We start from the raw sequence: 15,132 nt of genomic DNA, 5'->3' as shown, positions 1-15,132 counted from the left end.
AGGCATAAGTATGAGAGCACCCTAAAAGTGTCATCATAAATGGAGATTTAAGGGTAAAAATGAAACATACATATTTGTGGTATCCTGAGGTGCTACTGCTGTGTTTTTTGTTTGTCTCTCTCTGAATAGAAAAGACGCAGGCTGAACTGGAGAGTCTTTGAAGGGAATGCTCAGAACAAAGAAAGTAAGTGAAATTAGAGATAGAAAGAAATAGAAATGAAATAAACAGGAATAGTGGAGCCCTTGATTACTAGTTTAGCAAAGGGGAACTGCGCAATCACATGCATGTGAATGCAGAATGCTAAGTATATTTACTACCATAGTAGCAAACAGAGAATCTAGGGATTCACTCGTGGCAGATTTGGAAAATTATCTAACTATCCAAGATGCCTGGAGCAGTCAGTCTTCTACAGCACACACATACCTGTTTTGTTAAGGGGGAGTCTCAGAGCAATCCTTTCTTTACTTGGGATAATATGCTTCAGTTACTGTACAGGTAATAACAGCAAGAGGCTGGTATCCCTCAACAACTGAAATTATGTCCCTTTTTGTGCCTTAATGCTTTTTTAATCTGTCTTTATATTTATTTCTAAAAGAAAAGCTCGTACCAGTGCAAATATATTGGTAGAAGAGTAAAATAAATGCAACTCCATGTTGTGGGGTATAGTTTACTCTAGGTCATAGTGAATGAACTGAAACAAAGCATGCTGCAATGTAGATAAAAAGGTAGGGAAAATTGTTATCCCTAACAATCTTCCTCTGCAAATGCCTAGCCTTGACAGTGCACAAGTACTGAACTCAAAGTGGTGGGAAAAAGGTGCATTGGTGCATTGCTTCTTCTGCATGTGCTCTTGAGTAAAGACAGCAGGAAGATATCAACCAGACCCTCTGAAATGTAAGATCAATCAAAACAGCGACCTCTGCTTACCCGAGGAATACCTAGCAGTGCTGATTGTGCCTTCTCTGCTGTGACTGCTCTCACCTTTGCCATTCCCCTTCATTTCTCTGTCTACTTCCTATCTTTGCTTTTTTCTCCTTAGCCCTTCTCAACACTGCATCAGATTTCACTCATTCTTTCTTCAAAGACACCACTCTGTATCCCACTAAAACTATATTTGTTACCATCCCATTGCCCAGTCTGTGCTCACACGACTTTCCCACAAGCTAAGCACGGTTAGGCTACATGCTCTGTACTGCTAGGCGTGTATGACTGCTTACCTGGATAGTGCTTAATTACTAGTAAGTCCTTAGTCACTAGAATGACAAACATATCGGTACAATAAGTGATCACTGCAATTGTAAAAGCACAATTGATGATCACAGTACCTGTAAAACCACTTTTAACTCAGTATAGCTGTAACCTCACCAGGAAATTGCATAATTTTGATTATATTATTTTTCTATTCTGATTTAAATTGGGGTAAAAAGACTGCAAACAATCCCAAAGAAATACTTCAGCGTTATCTTATGCCCCAGAGCACAGTCCTGGAGTACAGTAAATAGTTCAGAAGGGCAGGAAGTGCAGCTCTGTAGCAGATAACCCTGCCGGACCATCAGGTACACCCTTTTCTATCATCAGCATGACGCATAGTACTGAAGTGGCTGAAAATCACATTTCATCACCTTTATTTACCTAGTTCAAATGAGCACATTTACGGCTAGGCTGCCTATGAACATCTAAAGCAAAGGCAGAGTCCCTAGCTTCATAGCAAATCCCATTGTGCCCCATGTGGTCTACCTGTTACTGAGCAAATGGCACTGACAGAGTCTGCTCAAATTTAACATTCATCAAGAACTTTCCCAGACACAGAGTTTCCAGTAGCTAATATATTTATTAACTAATCTTAAAGCACAGAAGTTCTGTAGGAAATAACATTTTAACCAAGTAGGATTTATTTTCTGTCAAATGCTAGATAATAGGTTCCATGTACGGACAAAGAGCTGATTACAGAGCAGTATCTATGCATGATTTTGACAAGGAGATCAGAAGATAAAATCACGGGTAGCTGCCAGAATTAATATACTTCAAGAATAAGAAATGCTGATCTCACAAAATAGATATACGACTGCATATATTTAACACTGACATACTTCATTTTCCCGGAATACTAAAACAGCCACAAATCCTGTCAAAGTGCTGAGCAAGAAAATGGCTAGACCACTAGGTTCAACACAATGTCGATACTAATACAGCCCAATGGTGACACGAATGCGTCTTGACGGAGACACAACTCGGGAGAGGCCCAGGGTCAGAGCCATTATTCCTATTCAGAATCCACCCAGGTGGTTCACTACAACTGTTCTGCTGGTGTAACATACACAGCTCTTCACTGGGTATGATTTTAAAGTGTGCACATAAGTAACTTGTATACCGATATGTACCAGAAAAAAAATCTGCTAGAATATTTACAGCTTTCATACCTCACCTGTGCTTTACGAGTTCCTACACCACAAGCTGGGAAGAAAGTAAATCAGTTGCCATTAGGAGGAAAAAAAAAGCATCTGCACTTCTAATATAAATATTTTATGTATTAAAAAAAAAAGTGAAATGTCATTTATCAAAAGTTGCAATTGTATTAGTCCTTCAGAAATAGCTCTGTTCAACTGCACCCTTTTGATTGCAATTGCGCATTTGGATTACAGTGCATAAGAGTTAACATAGTAGCAGCTTTTGTTCAGCCAGTTCAGACTGATGGCAATATTGGTAAATTAAATTGTAAAAAGAAACAAAACACAGGGCATCTCTTCTCATGTAATCGAGACATCTCCGTGTGCCACTTAAGGGCAGATGAGCAGCTTAGGAGCAATCCTAGCCCACTAAAGTCAGTATCGGGCTTGATATTGCCATAAACAGGGTGAGAATTTTGACTATAAGTCAGACAAGAAATACAAGAATACGTTTGCCCGTTACCTTACAGCAGTAAGATCCTGTAGTTTGGGCACCGCTGAGCATGTAGGGACAGCTGGATTTTATTTATATATTCATTCATTTGTTATAGACTTTTCAATTGCATACACACCTCTCTGAAGACATTAAGGATGTATGCAAGCTATTGAAGATTGGCATTGCATGGATTCTTCTGGGAATTACATTTTGCTTAAGATGGGTCTCATCAAAAGGGAAACCCATCAGAAGAGACAGTCACCATGCTCTGAGTGATGTACTCTGGTTTCTTATGAGATGATGAAGCTGTTACAGAGCCAGGTGGCTTCTGTGGGTAGATGGGAGACTGAACATGTGAATAAAGGCCTGACGTGCTTGCTGGGCAGACCTGAGGTTCATGACCTCAGCTGCCTGTTCCCTATCTTCAAAAACTGTGGTACTTGGTGACTATATATTCTCAGAGGAAAACGGGAAATTTACAAATAGAGCAGAACAGAACGGTTCAGTTAGAAGGACTTAGAAAGATCACCCAGTGCAACAGCAAAAAGAAAAAGAAAGCAGTTTACACCCACCCCACCCAGGAATTTATGACAACACAGTCCAAACTTTCATGTAATATGATTTGGTGACATCAGCTCAGAACAGGAGAAGTGGAAATATAGAAACAAATAACTGTGAAAACTATCCCCAGTCAAGAATCTCAAACCCAACTATGCAGGGAAAGTCTACAAACACAAAAGCATTTTAAAGTACCTTAGTGGCTTTGAGGTGACAGGTCTTATTTATACAGCTGATACAGCATGAAGTTTTTAGTAGAGCCTGAAACATAGAGTCAGCCTTTTACAGGGACAGAACGTCTCTGTTATAAAGAGAATGGAAGCCTTTTTTTTCTTAATTTACCCCAAATTTTATCAGCCTGCTTATTTACACGCTCAATACTATACAGGTAGAATGTAGATGTACAGATAACAAAATTTAATGTTGGTTCTCCCAGTTAAATAAACCAGTCAGTTTAGATTAATAATTTTCAATAGAAATTTTCATATATGCTTGGAATGGAGATTCTGCATGTTGGAGTTTAAGAACAAACTTTCAGAATTGGATGCAGGATGATCAGCAACTACCTCCTTCCTACATATGGCCCAGATTCCAGGGGTGCTGAATATCCCCTACCACATCTAATCTGGAGGCAACTGAGTTTGCTTCTAAATCCTCAATCTCCTCCAAAAATATCCAGCAAATGAGGTAAACCTCACTGTTCAGACATGAGGACGTTGCAGATGAGGTGTGGAGCTGAGCACAACCCATACTGACTCTGCAATATGCCTGCATGGGCATTTTCACACTGTGCTTCTAAAACGGGAGCTTGAAGATGCAGCAGGACCAGCCCCTGAGCTGTGCACAGGGAGCAGCTGGACCCAGTGATGCAGGGAATATTGCCACTGCTCTGAAGTAAGGCTCAGACACAGTGGAATAATATTTCAGAAGTGTCCAATACACAGTTCTTTGACCACATTTTTGTGGTCAAAAGACAGTGGGGAATGCAAGGATTTGCCCCTGGCACTTGGTAGAGACCTGGGAAGGATAAAGCACAAGGATCCCAAGCTATGAGGAAGACAAAAATGATTGTTCTACAGGCAACAATCCAGTAAATAAATCTATAATACATTACCATGCAGTAATTACTCCTCGGCAGATACATCTAAAAATAGTATCATTAGGATTTTCTACTGAAAAAAAAAAAATCCATCTACCAAAATCCATCCAATCCAAAATTCCATCCAAAACCCATCTACTTACACAACATAGCCTGGAAATGTTATATTTTAGATACAAACTTGACTTGTATCCTCTTCCTATCTACATTATTTGACATGCCATTGAGTATGTATTCTCATGTCAGTGAATGAGCAGAGCAAATATGACAGTTGACCAGATGTGCACTGGGATTTTATTAATCTTATCAAGTACTATTTATCTTAGCTACCCAGGCTTATCAAAAAGATATATGTATCTCAAATATTTGATATTTTGTAACCTTTACATAATACTGCTACTCTCACTAATCCCTCTGACTCCTATATATAAATAACCAGCAAAGACCTGCAGCAAAGGAAATTAAGATAAAGTATTTGTGAGACCTAACATGCAAAACTTAACCTGCATCTGATACACAAATTAAATTGTTTTCAAAACAAAAGTCCAAATTATTGTTCAAAATCCATTCTGTCATCTGCTCCAAAATACAAACCACAAATAAGAGAACATGCAATAAGAGCTTATTTGTACATGGCTTTTGCCCATTAACAACTCTACTCCAAACTAAGTAGCACTGGGACTATGTTTGCTCCCAGTTATGCAGCATGCACTCAAGCAGTATACAGTCAAGTGTGTTTTAAAATGTGCCTATGTCTCTATTTATAGGACTTTAAGAACAGGGAGTAATGTGACATGTTTTAAGCATTCCAAGAACAAAGCATAAATGTCCTACGAAGAGGCTATTTCTCATAAAAGATGCCCTGATCCTTTCCTTGTCTTATAAAAAGTTTTATTTTTCAATATAAAAGTATATTTAAAAACACAATTATTTGCTAAAAGCAATATAAAACTCTCCATTTTTAACTTCATAAAAGTTTAACAAAACATAAATATCATTTGCCACTTACATTCCTATATACAAGCCTTGCATCAGATAGTTACATAGATAGGAAACGGATGGCACGTGACTACAAGGGATTCAAATTCCACATCAAATTGCACAATCACAGGAACACAAGGAGCAGCTTAAAATCCTCAGTCATTGAATTCTGTTTTGTTCTGTTTATAGTTATTTTCCTCTTTTCTCTGCAATAATGCACCAGTTTCCATGGTCATAGCAGGAAGAAAGTATCAGAAGCTCAGGCACATTCTCTTCTATCAGAGAGCACAGCTCCCCTTCCCGGAAAACATGATAATAACGCATGAAGGCTTTTGTATCCAATGCGTCAACAGTTTGGTCCCCAACAGATACTGCAGAATCCAAAGCAGAATCAGTGGAATCAGTTGTTGAAGTTCTTTTGAAAAACTTGCTGGTGGTAGTCTTAACAGTATCATCTTTATTACAAATGCAGCTGAAGTCCCTGTCTTCCACTGAACCATTTATAAAAGCAGCTTCTTCACTCTTGCTTTGAGCTACACTTTGGTGTCCTCCATTTAAACTCAAATCCTTCAGTGCATCTGTGGCTGGTGACCACGGTGGCTTTTTGATAGGCGAGCTTTCTACAAACACATCATCATCATCTAAACTTTGTTCTTTCAACAGTGCCCCATGGTGACCTAAGTCCAAACTGCAGTGCCGTGAATGCTGAATGGGCATGGTACTGTTTGTCCATTCTCCTTCATTCTTCGGAGGCTTCAGTTTTTCAGTTTGCTTCCTCATGGCTGATTCATCAAGAGATCTGGAGAAAAACCATGACCGGAAAGATCTTCCTAGAGCACTGTAAAATCTATTTTCTTCTTCCGAAATTTTCATGCAGCAGGCTCTGGATAAGCAATGGTCCGTATTTTGGGAATGTTTTGAATTAGTTTCTGGCTGCAGAGTTGTTTGGTAGCTGCAATCAGAGATGACTAGCTCTGCAGGGTGTATATCTTGGCTTTTCACAGCATGCACAAACTCACCCTTATCTCCAGATTGATTTGATTCTGAAAAATGCCGTGAGCACAAGGCCTTGTTCCAGGGAACAAATACGTCTTGTTTCTCAAAGCGACGATTCTTTTGTTCCATAGCCCAAACATAAACCATCATCTGGCCTCCAGGCATCAATACCCTTGCCATTTCCTTTATTGCTTTGATTCTTCTTTGTTTAGTTGAGAAATGATGGATCACTATGAAAAAGGAAAGGCATCATGTATTGAATATTAGTATGGGAATAGCTCTATGTGTTTAACCACTTTAGTAGTCATATCACGATTCTCACACACTGAAGTCAGCAACAATGCAGAATTTATCGGTACCACAGTGCAAGTTTACCCCAGAATGTTCTCTTTTACATTTACATTCAATGGATAAAAACAGGCAAATCCCAAAGGAGGAAATTCATCTCATCACAAGGTACGGATTTGAGAAAGTCAGGCACATAAACTGGAGGTTACTGGTTTTCTGCATAACCCATAAAAGAAAATAATAACTAGCTTTCAGTCAGTTTTCAAAAGAACTAGTGAGAAAAATTAGACAGAAATATTTTCCAGTGTATTAATTCTCTAGAAAGGTGTTGCCTTTATAGAATGTTTACTGTGGAGAAAAAAAATGAGAAGAAAGTGACTTGGCCTACATTTTCATATCTGAGAATCATGATTTGCATTTTTTCTTTACGTTATGTTATGGTATTAAAAAAAAAAAAGTCAGTCAAAATAAAACCATTGATCACTATAGTTGAATTTTCTTTCCAAGATAATTTCCACATTTTTAAATTTCACTGTGATGTGGAATGAAGCTATGTTTCAAGATTTCCAGTCTATTTACAGATTCCTACTCACCTGAAGGAAACAATTTTAAAAACCAAAGAATAGCTAAGTCAGCTGCTTTCTCTCTGAACTCTGAAAAATGTTAACTTGGACTGAGATTGGTCATGTCGGTCATGTTGGTCTCTCTATCATCAGTACTAAATTTGATTTGAATCAATGATGGACTGATTCCATAATTTGATCCAGATGGACTTGAAACCAGCCCATTCTACACACAGAACATTCCATGTAACCAAATAGCAACATATAATAATCGTATATGTTGTTAGCTGAAGACTTCTCAATTTATTAAGAAAAATAATTATTTTTATATGTGCTGCTTGACAGCAGCCAATTCTACTTGTTGAAAGATTGTTATTTCAACATAGCAGTTATGAAAGACTGTCCAGCAAGCCTTGACTTTATTCTAAACAATGATAAGTTACCAAGGGGAAAAAAATGTAGTGTTTTTACCACAGGACAGGAAAAAACTTTCTTGGCAATTGATATTAACTAGGTCCTCAGAAGCATCTGAGAACACAAGACAGAAAACTCTGGGAAGAGTTTCCCTGTCTGTATGGTCAATGTTTCTTTCCAGCTCCTCCTAATTCTTGTCAATATTTTCTTGAACTTTGGAAAAAACAACCAACCAACAAACCAAAATAAACCCACCACAAAACAAAACAAAAACTATTTCCATTTCTTAAACAAGATGGGGCGAAAGGAACAGATATTTTCTCTCATAATGGAGGCAGGCTGTATGACACCACTGAACCTCCTGTAAACTGGTGTCAAAACTGACAGCATAAGCATGTGAGCTTAGTTCACCAGAAAGAAGTGCTAACCAACCAAGAAAATCTGTACAAACTCTAAACAATTCAATGGGTGAAATATTCTGCATGGTTAAAATTACTTAGTCATTCTGGTGTTTCTACAGAAATATAAATCCTATAAACAGGAATATACCAGCAAAGCCAAGAAGAGCATTTGATTCTGCACACAAATATTTGCCATGCTCTGGAATGGAATGAAAACCACTTCATTTAGAATTAGATGGAGACAGACATACCATGTCTCTGTTCAAGAGGGATTAAAATCCACTATTGTTAAATGTACAAAAATACCAGCCAAACTTTTGATCTTATCATAGAATCATAGAATGGCTTGGGTTGGAAGGGACCTTAAAGATCATCCAGTTCCAACCCCCCTGCCATGGGAAGGGATGCCACCCACTAGATCAAGTTGCCCAGGGCCTCATCTAACCTGGCCTTGAACACTGCCAGGGATGGGGCATCCACAGCTTCCCTTGGCAACATGTGCCAGTTCCTCATCACCCTCTGAGTGAAGAATTATTTGACCGAGCAAAAAGTTGCTTTCCATCTTTTTTATAAGTCCCCTTTAAGTACCGAAAAGCTGCAAGCTGAAATTACATCTCCCCAGAGCCTTCTCTTCTCCAGGCTGAACATCCCCACCTCTCCCAGCCTTTCTTCATAGTAGAGGTGCTCCAGCCCTCTGATCATCCTTGTAGCTCTCCTCTGGACCCGCTCTAACAGATCCACATCTTTCTTTTGCTGGGAGCCCCAGAGCTGAATGGAGGACACCAGGTGGGGCCTCAGAAGGGCAGAACAGAGGGGGACATCACCTCCCTGGACCTGCTGGCCACTCCTCTGTTGATGCAGCCCAGGATGCAGTTGGCCTTCTAGACTGCAAGTGTGCACTGCTGGCTCGTGTCAGGCCTTTTATTTAATTTAAATATTAGATAGGTAGGCTATCCTTGAAAGTCAGCTGATCTAATAGAACTGAAATTATGCTACAGGACCTAATATATGGATAGAGTTCACTGGTTAACTAGTTAATACGAAAGCAATTTTATATAAATACCACTTGCATATTACCCACCCTTTTCTCCCTTTAAAATTTTGTTCACCAGTGAAAAAAAGATTTTAAGATACATTTTGGTCATAGATTGAGTAGTTCGTTGATTGCTACCAGTAATAATTTTCATGTTTTATATTTTTGCTGATACAGTCAAACAGTCTGAAAGGAGTTTAAGTTAAGAACTGAATTTAAAATGTAGACCGTAACTGAGTAGTCTAACTATTCTTCTTCATCTATTCTTTTCCAGTTTTTACTTCTCAAATTATGAGCAATTTTTTTCAACAAGATAGGTCAGAGGAGTCAAGATGCTGAGATTCTTCACTCAGAAAACAGGCACTTGAACACTTCTAAATTCTTATTGCATGTCTAGTCTAAGAGAAATTTGTGTTCTTAATACATAATAGTTGACATAAGTTTTGAGCTCTTCTGTAGAGAAAGCAAGTTTTCTCCCTTTCAATGCTTTTGCTGGTCAAAACAGATCCTAAGGAGGAACCCAAAGTTTATCTTGACCATGCAATGTGTTTAAACTACCAGCAGCCATGTTTATACTAGTTGTTACTTGTTTAAAATGCATACTGGAAGGAAATCTTTTATCCACAGGGTGCACAAGACCACATATAAACAAACAAATGATCCACATACTTCCCTGGTCAACAGCATATCTGTGCAATGGACCTATTTTTTTTTTAATTTTACTACATTCATTTCAGCAATATGTGCTGCGTTTCTCAGATAATTTTTTCAAAACAAATTTAATTGAAATGAAGATCCATGGAAAAAAAAAACAATTTGGATATGCTGTGGGACAGAATGTATGTTTGTTGTCTTACCTCCAATGGAAATGACTGCATTGAAGCACTGGTCCCTAAAGGGAAGGTTAAGGTTGTCACATACCAGAACTTCGTCGCCTCTCTTCCTTGCAATTTCTACCAACGGTCCACAGTAATCACAGCCAAGAGTATACACCTGACTGTTGACACTGAGATACTTTCCGGTTCCACAACCTAAAGAAAAGAATATTCTTTACTAGATTAGAAGTCGTATGTTCTGTACACTAGCTATTCCTCTCAAAGTACTGAAAACAATGGGAAATGGTTCAGGGGGTGGGTTGTCTTTCCTAGTTCTAAGACTTCCTGGAAAACAAAATGTGTGTTTGCTCCTACTAGTCTAACTCCTGCAGGACTCATTTGGACTGTTATTATATGTTCACACTATTAGGAACGTAACAGTACCAATATCACCAGTAAAAATACTCATTGCACAGCCCTGTGCAACACCAGGTTATGTTCTTTGGGGAAGAAGGGTAAGTGCAGGTGGGAGGAGGAAGGAGTGGTCCTCTGTAGCCATTATTGCACATCTCAGAGCAATGCTCAGTATCAAGCAGCATACTGAGCCTTTATATAGCCTGGTAACCTGTTTCAAACAATGAGTAAAAATGGGTACCTGATAAAGAGTAAGGATGGGGTAAGTCTGATGACCCTTTTCCTCAATACCCTTCCAGCTTCCAACTACTTTCTGCTCAGAGGATTTCCTGAAGATAGGGTGCTTTGTCTTTTTAGTGACTTACAATAGATCTCTCTTTCAAGTTCCTCCCCAGTCTCTGCTAAATCCCACACAGTACCTCTCCAGAACGTCCCCACTTCCAGGGAGAAATACTAGAGAAGAGGATGCATTGGCCCAGACCCAGATCTTCACTCTGAAGCCATCGTAAGCCATGTTAACCACCCCACCAAGATCTACAGCCAGCAAGGTCTCTGTGACTGCATAGCAGAGGAAAGGATCTCTCTCCAAGAAATCCTAAACCACAGCTGTCACTGACACAAGGCAGGGAGGAAAATTTTAACTTGAGATACAGATTTGAAAATAACTGATTCATAAAATTCCTGCCATGTTGCAGGCACTTTCTCTTTCTATCTTTGTTCTGACACATTGTAACACATGTAAATGTAATGAACAGTCACAGAATGTATTCTACCTAAAAGTATGTCTACTAAGGGCCTGTGCTATACTAAATTGAAATCTTTCAGAGTGTTCTTCAATACTGTATGCATAACAGGCACTTTTCAAAATTAGATTAGGAAACATTCACTGCAGTTATGGGTCAGTAGTGAAGAATAATTTCTGAAAGTTGACAGCCAAGCAACTGGGTAGCAGCTTGGCAAAGAGAGCCATCTCAGTATTGGTAATTCAATTTAAAGGCCTGGAGTTATCTTTAGAAACATCACTGCTTCTTGCAGCGCTGCTGCTGTTGTTGATGTTAATGTGCACCATTATCTAGAGAGACAGCACAGGAACTGCTGGAGAACAGCACAACACTTCCATGCTGAAAAAAGAGCATCTTTCTAAAGCAAAACTCAAGCATTACCCTTTGAAATGACACTTAAGAGAAATGGAAAAGATGAATATTATTAATACAGATCAAGGAATATATGCAATAAAACATGAAGCTCTTCATGTTGGGTAGAAAGTGTAAGCTTTAAAATTAGGATAAAGTATTATCGGTTACTGTGTTCGTAGAAGGAACACATTTAGTCAAATGTATATTAATTTAGAAGATTCAGTTGCTTAATACATGTTTTTTGGTGGAGTGCTTTGTAATCACAGTGAGTTTTCTGAAGTACATGGTCTTCTCTGGAATGAAGCCAAATAATGATAACACTCTTGGTACTCTAAAAATCTACATTTGCAGGAGATTCACTTTTAAATGAGTCATCAGGAGGGTGGATTCCTTCATGAAGCTGTTAACAACCGCCACACCATTGCCATTTATTCTCATGAATGAACAATAATAAGACAATTAGACAAAATGCTATTTTCTTCTGCTACTATTATCATGCTTCATGTAAAGCTAGCAAACAAAAATATTTTAATAAAAGGTGGTATTAAACAGAAAAAGAGATTATCAATTGAACATCTCATTTTGAAAAATATGGTGCCACTAGGCAACCCTCCCACCAAAATGCCTACTGAAAATAAACACTGCGGTCAGATTCCTGTAGGTCTTATTAAACCCCATAAAAGGAGGTACCTCGTGTGCCTTGATGGGAATATTTTTATTGGCAACTGTAAGCATTTACTTTCTGTCCAGATGCATCACGTGTGTTTAAATTATTTCATCTGAAACAGTAATGGAGTGATCTTTCAGCAACCACTGTGATATCTGCTTTTAAAGCCTCAAAGAACTTCAGAAAAGCTTCAGATGACTTTTATTGAGGTGACAAAAAATGTTGGCTGAGAAATACCATGTTAAGATGACTATTGAATGAGTAGATGCCACAGGATATTTCCTGGGATTATTTGTGAAAATGGTGCAGAAATATAAAAGATGCATATCCAAAATAATAGGAGTCCAGTGTTTTTCTGAGAACTACTTGACAACTGCAAAACTGTATATTATCTTTTGATTTTGGTCTATAAGATCTTCAGAGATGCTTTTCTCTGATAGGATAAGGCAGGAACATAATTTATTTTGTACATCTATACACCATGCTGTGTAAACACATTTTACTAGTCTAAACAGTGGGGAAAATGCAATGATGCAAAGGAGCACCCAGTTTGCAATGATGCACTGCTTAGGGCTGAATGCATAATACAAACACAAAGCAAACACACCAGGACCTGGAAACCCCTACAATGCCTGCAAGTGCAACAGAAAATCAAGGTATAAATTGAACATGCAGAGAAGACAAGGCCATAGCAGAAAAATGAGGTTTTGGTGTCCAAACCTCACTTAGGGTAATGGGGAGATTCTCATATAACATATATGTATATATATATATATATAATTTTTTAACACCCAATATGTCAGAATATTTCTCTGAAGTTAAAGCCTTAATAGTAAGAGTTTTAGAACAAATGAAAAGCAACAAATTGTGCAGACCAGCAGTACTGAGAGATCTAAAGAAACTGAAATATAAAATAACTGAGCTATTAACAGCATTCTTTTCAAAAAAGTGCACCAGGGGAATGACAGACCGCTGCCCAATACACTGTCAAAGAAATAAAATAAATTACATATGACATCTAATACTGTTTAAAAACAGTTTTCAAACAATCTCTAAACAAATTTAGAAGATTTTTTGCTCTAGAGGATACATATGATTAATGTATAAACTAATAAGGTTTATAGACAATATTTCATGCTACCCCAGGGAGAGGCTTACCTATGTCAGCAATGAGACTGCCAGGCTTTTGCTCCAACAGAAAGTTTCTAACACGAGGCCATGCTTTGCTCTGCAGATCGTTAAAGTAGGCAGCTGTATTTTCATACACCCTGTGCACATGCTGCTTTTCTAGCTGGGTAGCCTCATGTTCCATCCTGAAAACATAATGAAGAAAGATTATATATAGCCAAACAGAAACTGTTGTAGACTACATTTTATAGACATGCATAATTCATGACCTTGTAAGCTTACTTTTATAAAATCATTACACCCATCTAATAGGCATCATATTTATAAAATGCTTTTTAATCAAAGAATCTGTTTTTATTTCATGAAAGTCAAAAAAAAAATTGTATGTATCTCCTGTCTTGAAGAGCATTACATGACTGCATGTACTATTCAGTAACATGCATATTCCTACGGAATTTCACCAGCATAGTAAGAGCTTATCTGGTGCAAGAAAGAGCATGAATGCATCAGGAACAGAGAATGATTAAGAAAAGGAAGTTAAGAATAGAATTTTCAGTTATGGCTAAGGTGAATAGGTAGACAAAATAGTATTATGTTATTTGAAATAAAGCCTGTACCCTGAAACCAAAGTCCCTACATCAAGACTAAATTATTTTTGGTTTATCTACCCTCTAGATGTAATGAGGTGGTTGCATTTTTCAATAACAACAAAAAATAAATAAAAATAAAGATCAGGATTTCACCATCTTCATTTCATTCTAAACACCTGTCCAACAAACACAATCTTTTTAATTTATAAAATGGGAATTAGTCCCAATGGTCCATTCTGGCTGTAGCATCTTTGAATATCTCTCTTCAAAGCATTTATATTCAACCTTTTCATAATCCCTACTTTCATATTTTTTTTTTCTGGCACAATTCAGTCTTCTTTTATGAATAATTAGTTCAGCTTTTACTAGCTCAATATATATGTGTGTATATATGTGTGTGTGTGTATGAAATTCATTAACAGAATAGTAAATTCCCACTGACATTATAAGCGTCATCCTGAGGGGTGGAAACCTCTGACAGCCTGAACAAGAGAAGTAGATATTATTGAAATATAGACTCGAAATGATATCACATGCCATAAATTACTCAATCAGAGCTTTTCTCAGAATGCCATTTCAAGTTATGTTGTCAAATAGCATGGGTTATTTGCAGTAGTTTCAGGTAACTATTTCTTAGAGTCTAAAACCCAGTTTTTTTTTCTTATTTGACCCTTAAAACAGATTGGGTGTTTCATGCCTGCAGCTATATTTCTTCTCTACCTCAAAACATACTCTATTTGTTGCCCAGAAATTCTCTATTTGCAAGTAGAAATTCCAAAGACTAAAAATGATTTGTTTTCCTTTGTCATCCAGTATGCTCCTTGCTCTATTTTATATTTCACAACTGATTACTATGTGGTTTAGTGTTTCCAAGTGTTTTTATTCTTCCACTTGAAGTTGTTTGTTTAGACTTTGCAGTTAAAAAACAAAAACAAAAACAACAACAAAAACAAAGTGATGGAGAATGTTTTCAGCCATTCATACTGAATTCCAAATGCTACAGAAATTTCAGTTTATGCCAGCTACAGAAGTAGCTGTCTGAACTGCAGCTTAATTTAGATATGTTACATACACACAAAAGCCAATTTGGACTTGACAGAAAATGGTAAGTTTCCCATTGATACAATATTGTATTACGCTTTTCCTAAAATGTCTTTATTAAATT

At 37.7% G+C, this 15,132-nt stretch overlaps 1 protein-coding gene across 5 annotated transcripts in view; it reads right to left on the bottom strand.

Moving 5' to 3' along the window:
- Nucleotides 1-867: 867 nt before the first annotated feature.
- Nucleotides 868-15,132, bottom strand: part of TRMT9B (tRNA methyltransferase 9B (putative)) — a 118,392-nt gene continuing 104,127 nt past the window's right edge. For 4 of the 5 annotated variants that reach the window (XM_048074401.2, XM_048074400.2, XM_013200639.3 and 1 more), the window contains 3 exons: nt 13,408-13,562; nt 10,075-10,248; nt 1,705-6,748 (listed from right to left, as the gene is read on the bottom strand). In XM_048074401.2, the coding sequence (XP_047930358.1) occupies nt 5,712-6,748; nt 10,075-10,248; nt 13,408-13,561 (1,365 nt within the window). In that variant the 5' untranslated portion in view covers nt 13,562 and the 3' untranslated portion in view covers nt 1,705-5,711. Of the gene's footprint in view, nt 6,749-10,074; nt 10,249-13,407; nt 13,563-15,132 lie in introns of all 5 variants that reach the window. The other variant, XM_048074397.2, reaches the window with a different exon arrangement.

The sequence above is a fragment of the Anser cygnoides genome, chromosome 4 (assembly GCF_040182565.1).
Source record: "Anser cygnoides isolate HZ-2024a breed goose chromosome 4, Taihu_goose_T2T_genome, whole genome shotgun sequence".
Classification (NCBI taxonomy): domain Eukaryota; kingdom Metazoa; phylum Chordata; class Aves; order Anseriformes; family Anatidae; genus Anser; species Anser cygnoides.
Note: the sequence above shows the minus strand (reverse complement) of the source record. Positions and strands in the feature narration are given on the sequence as shown.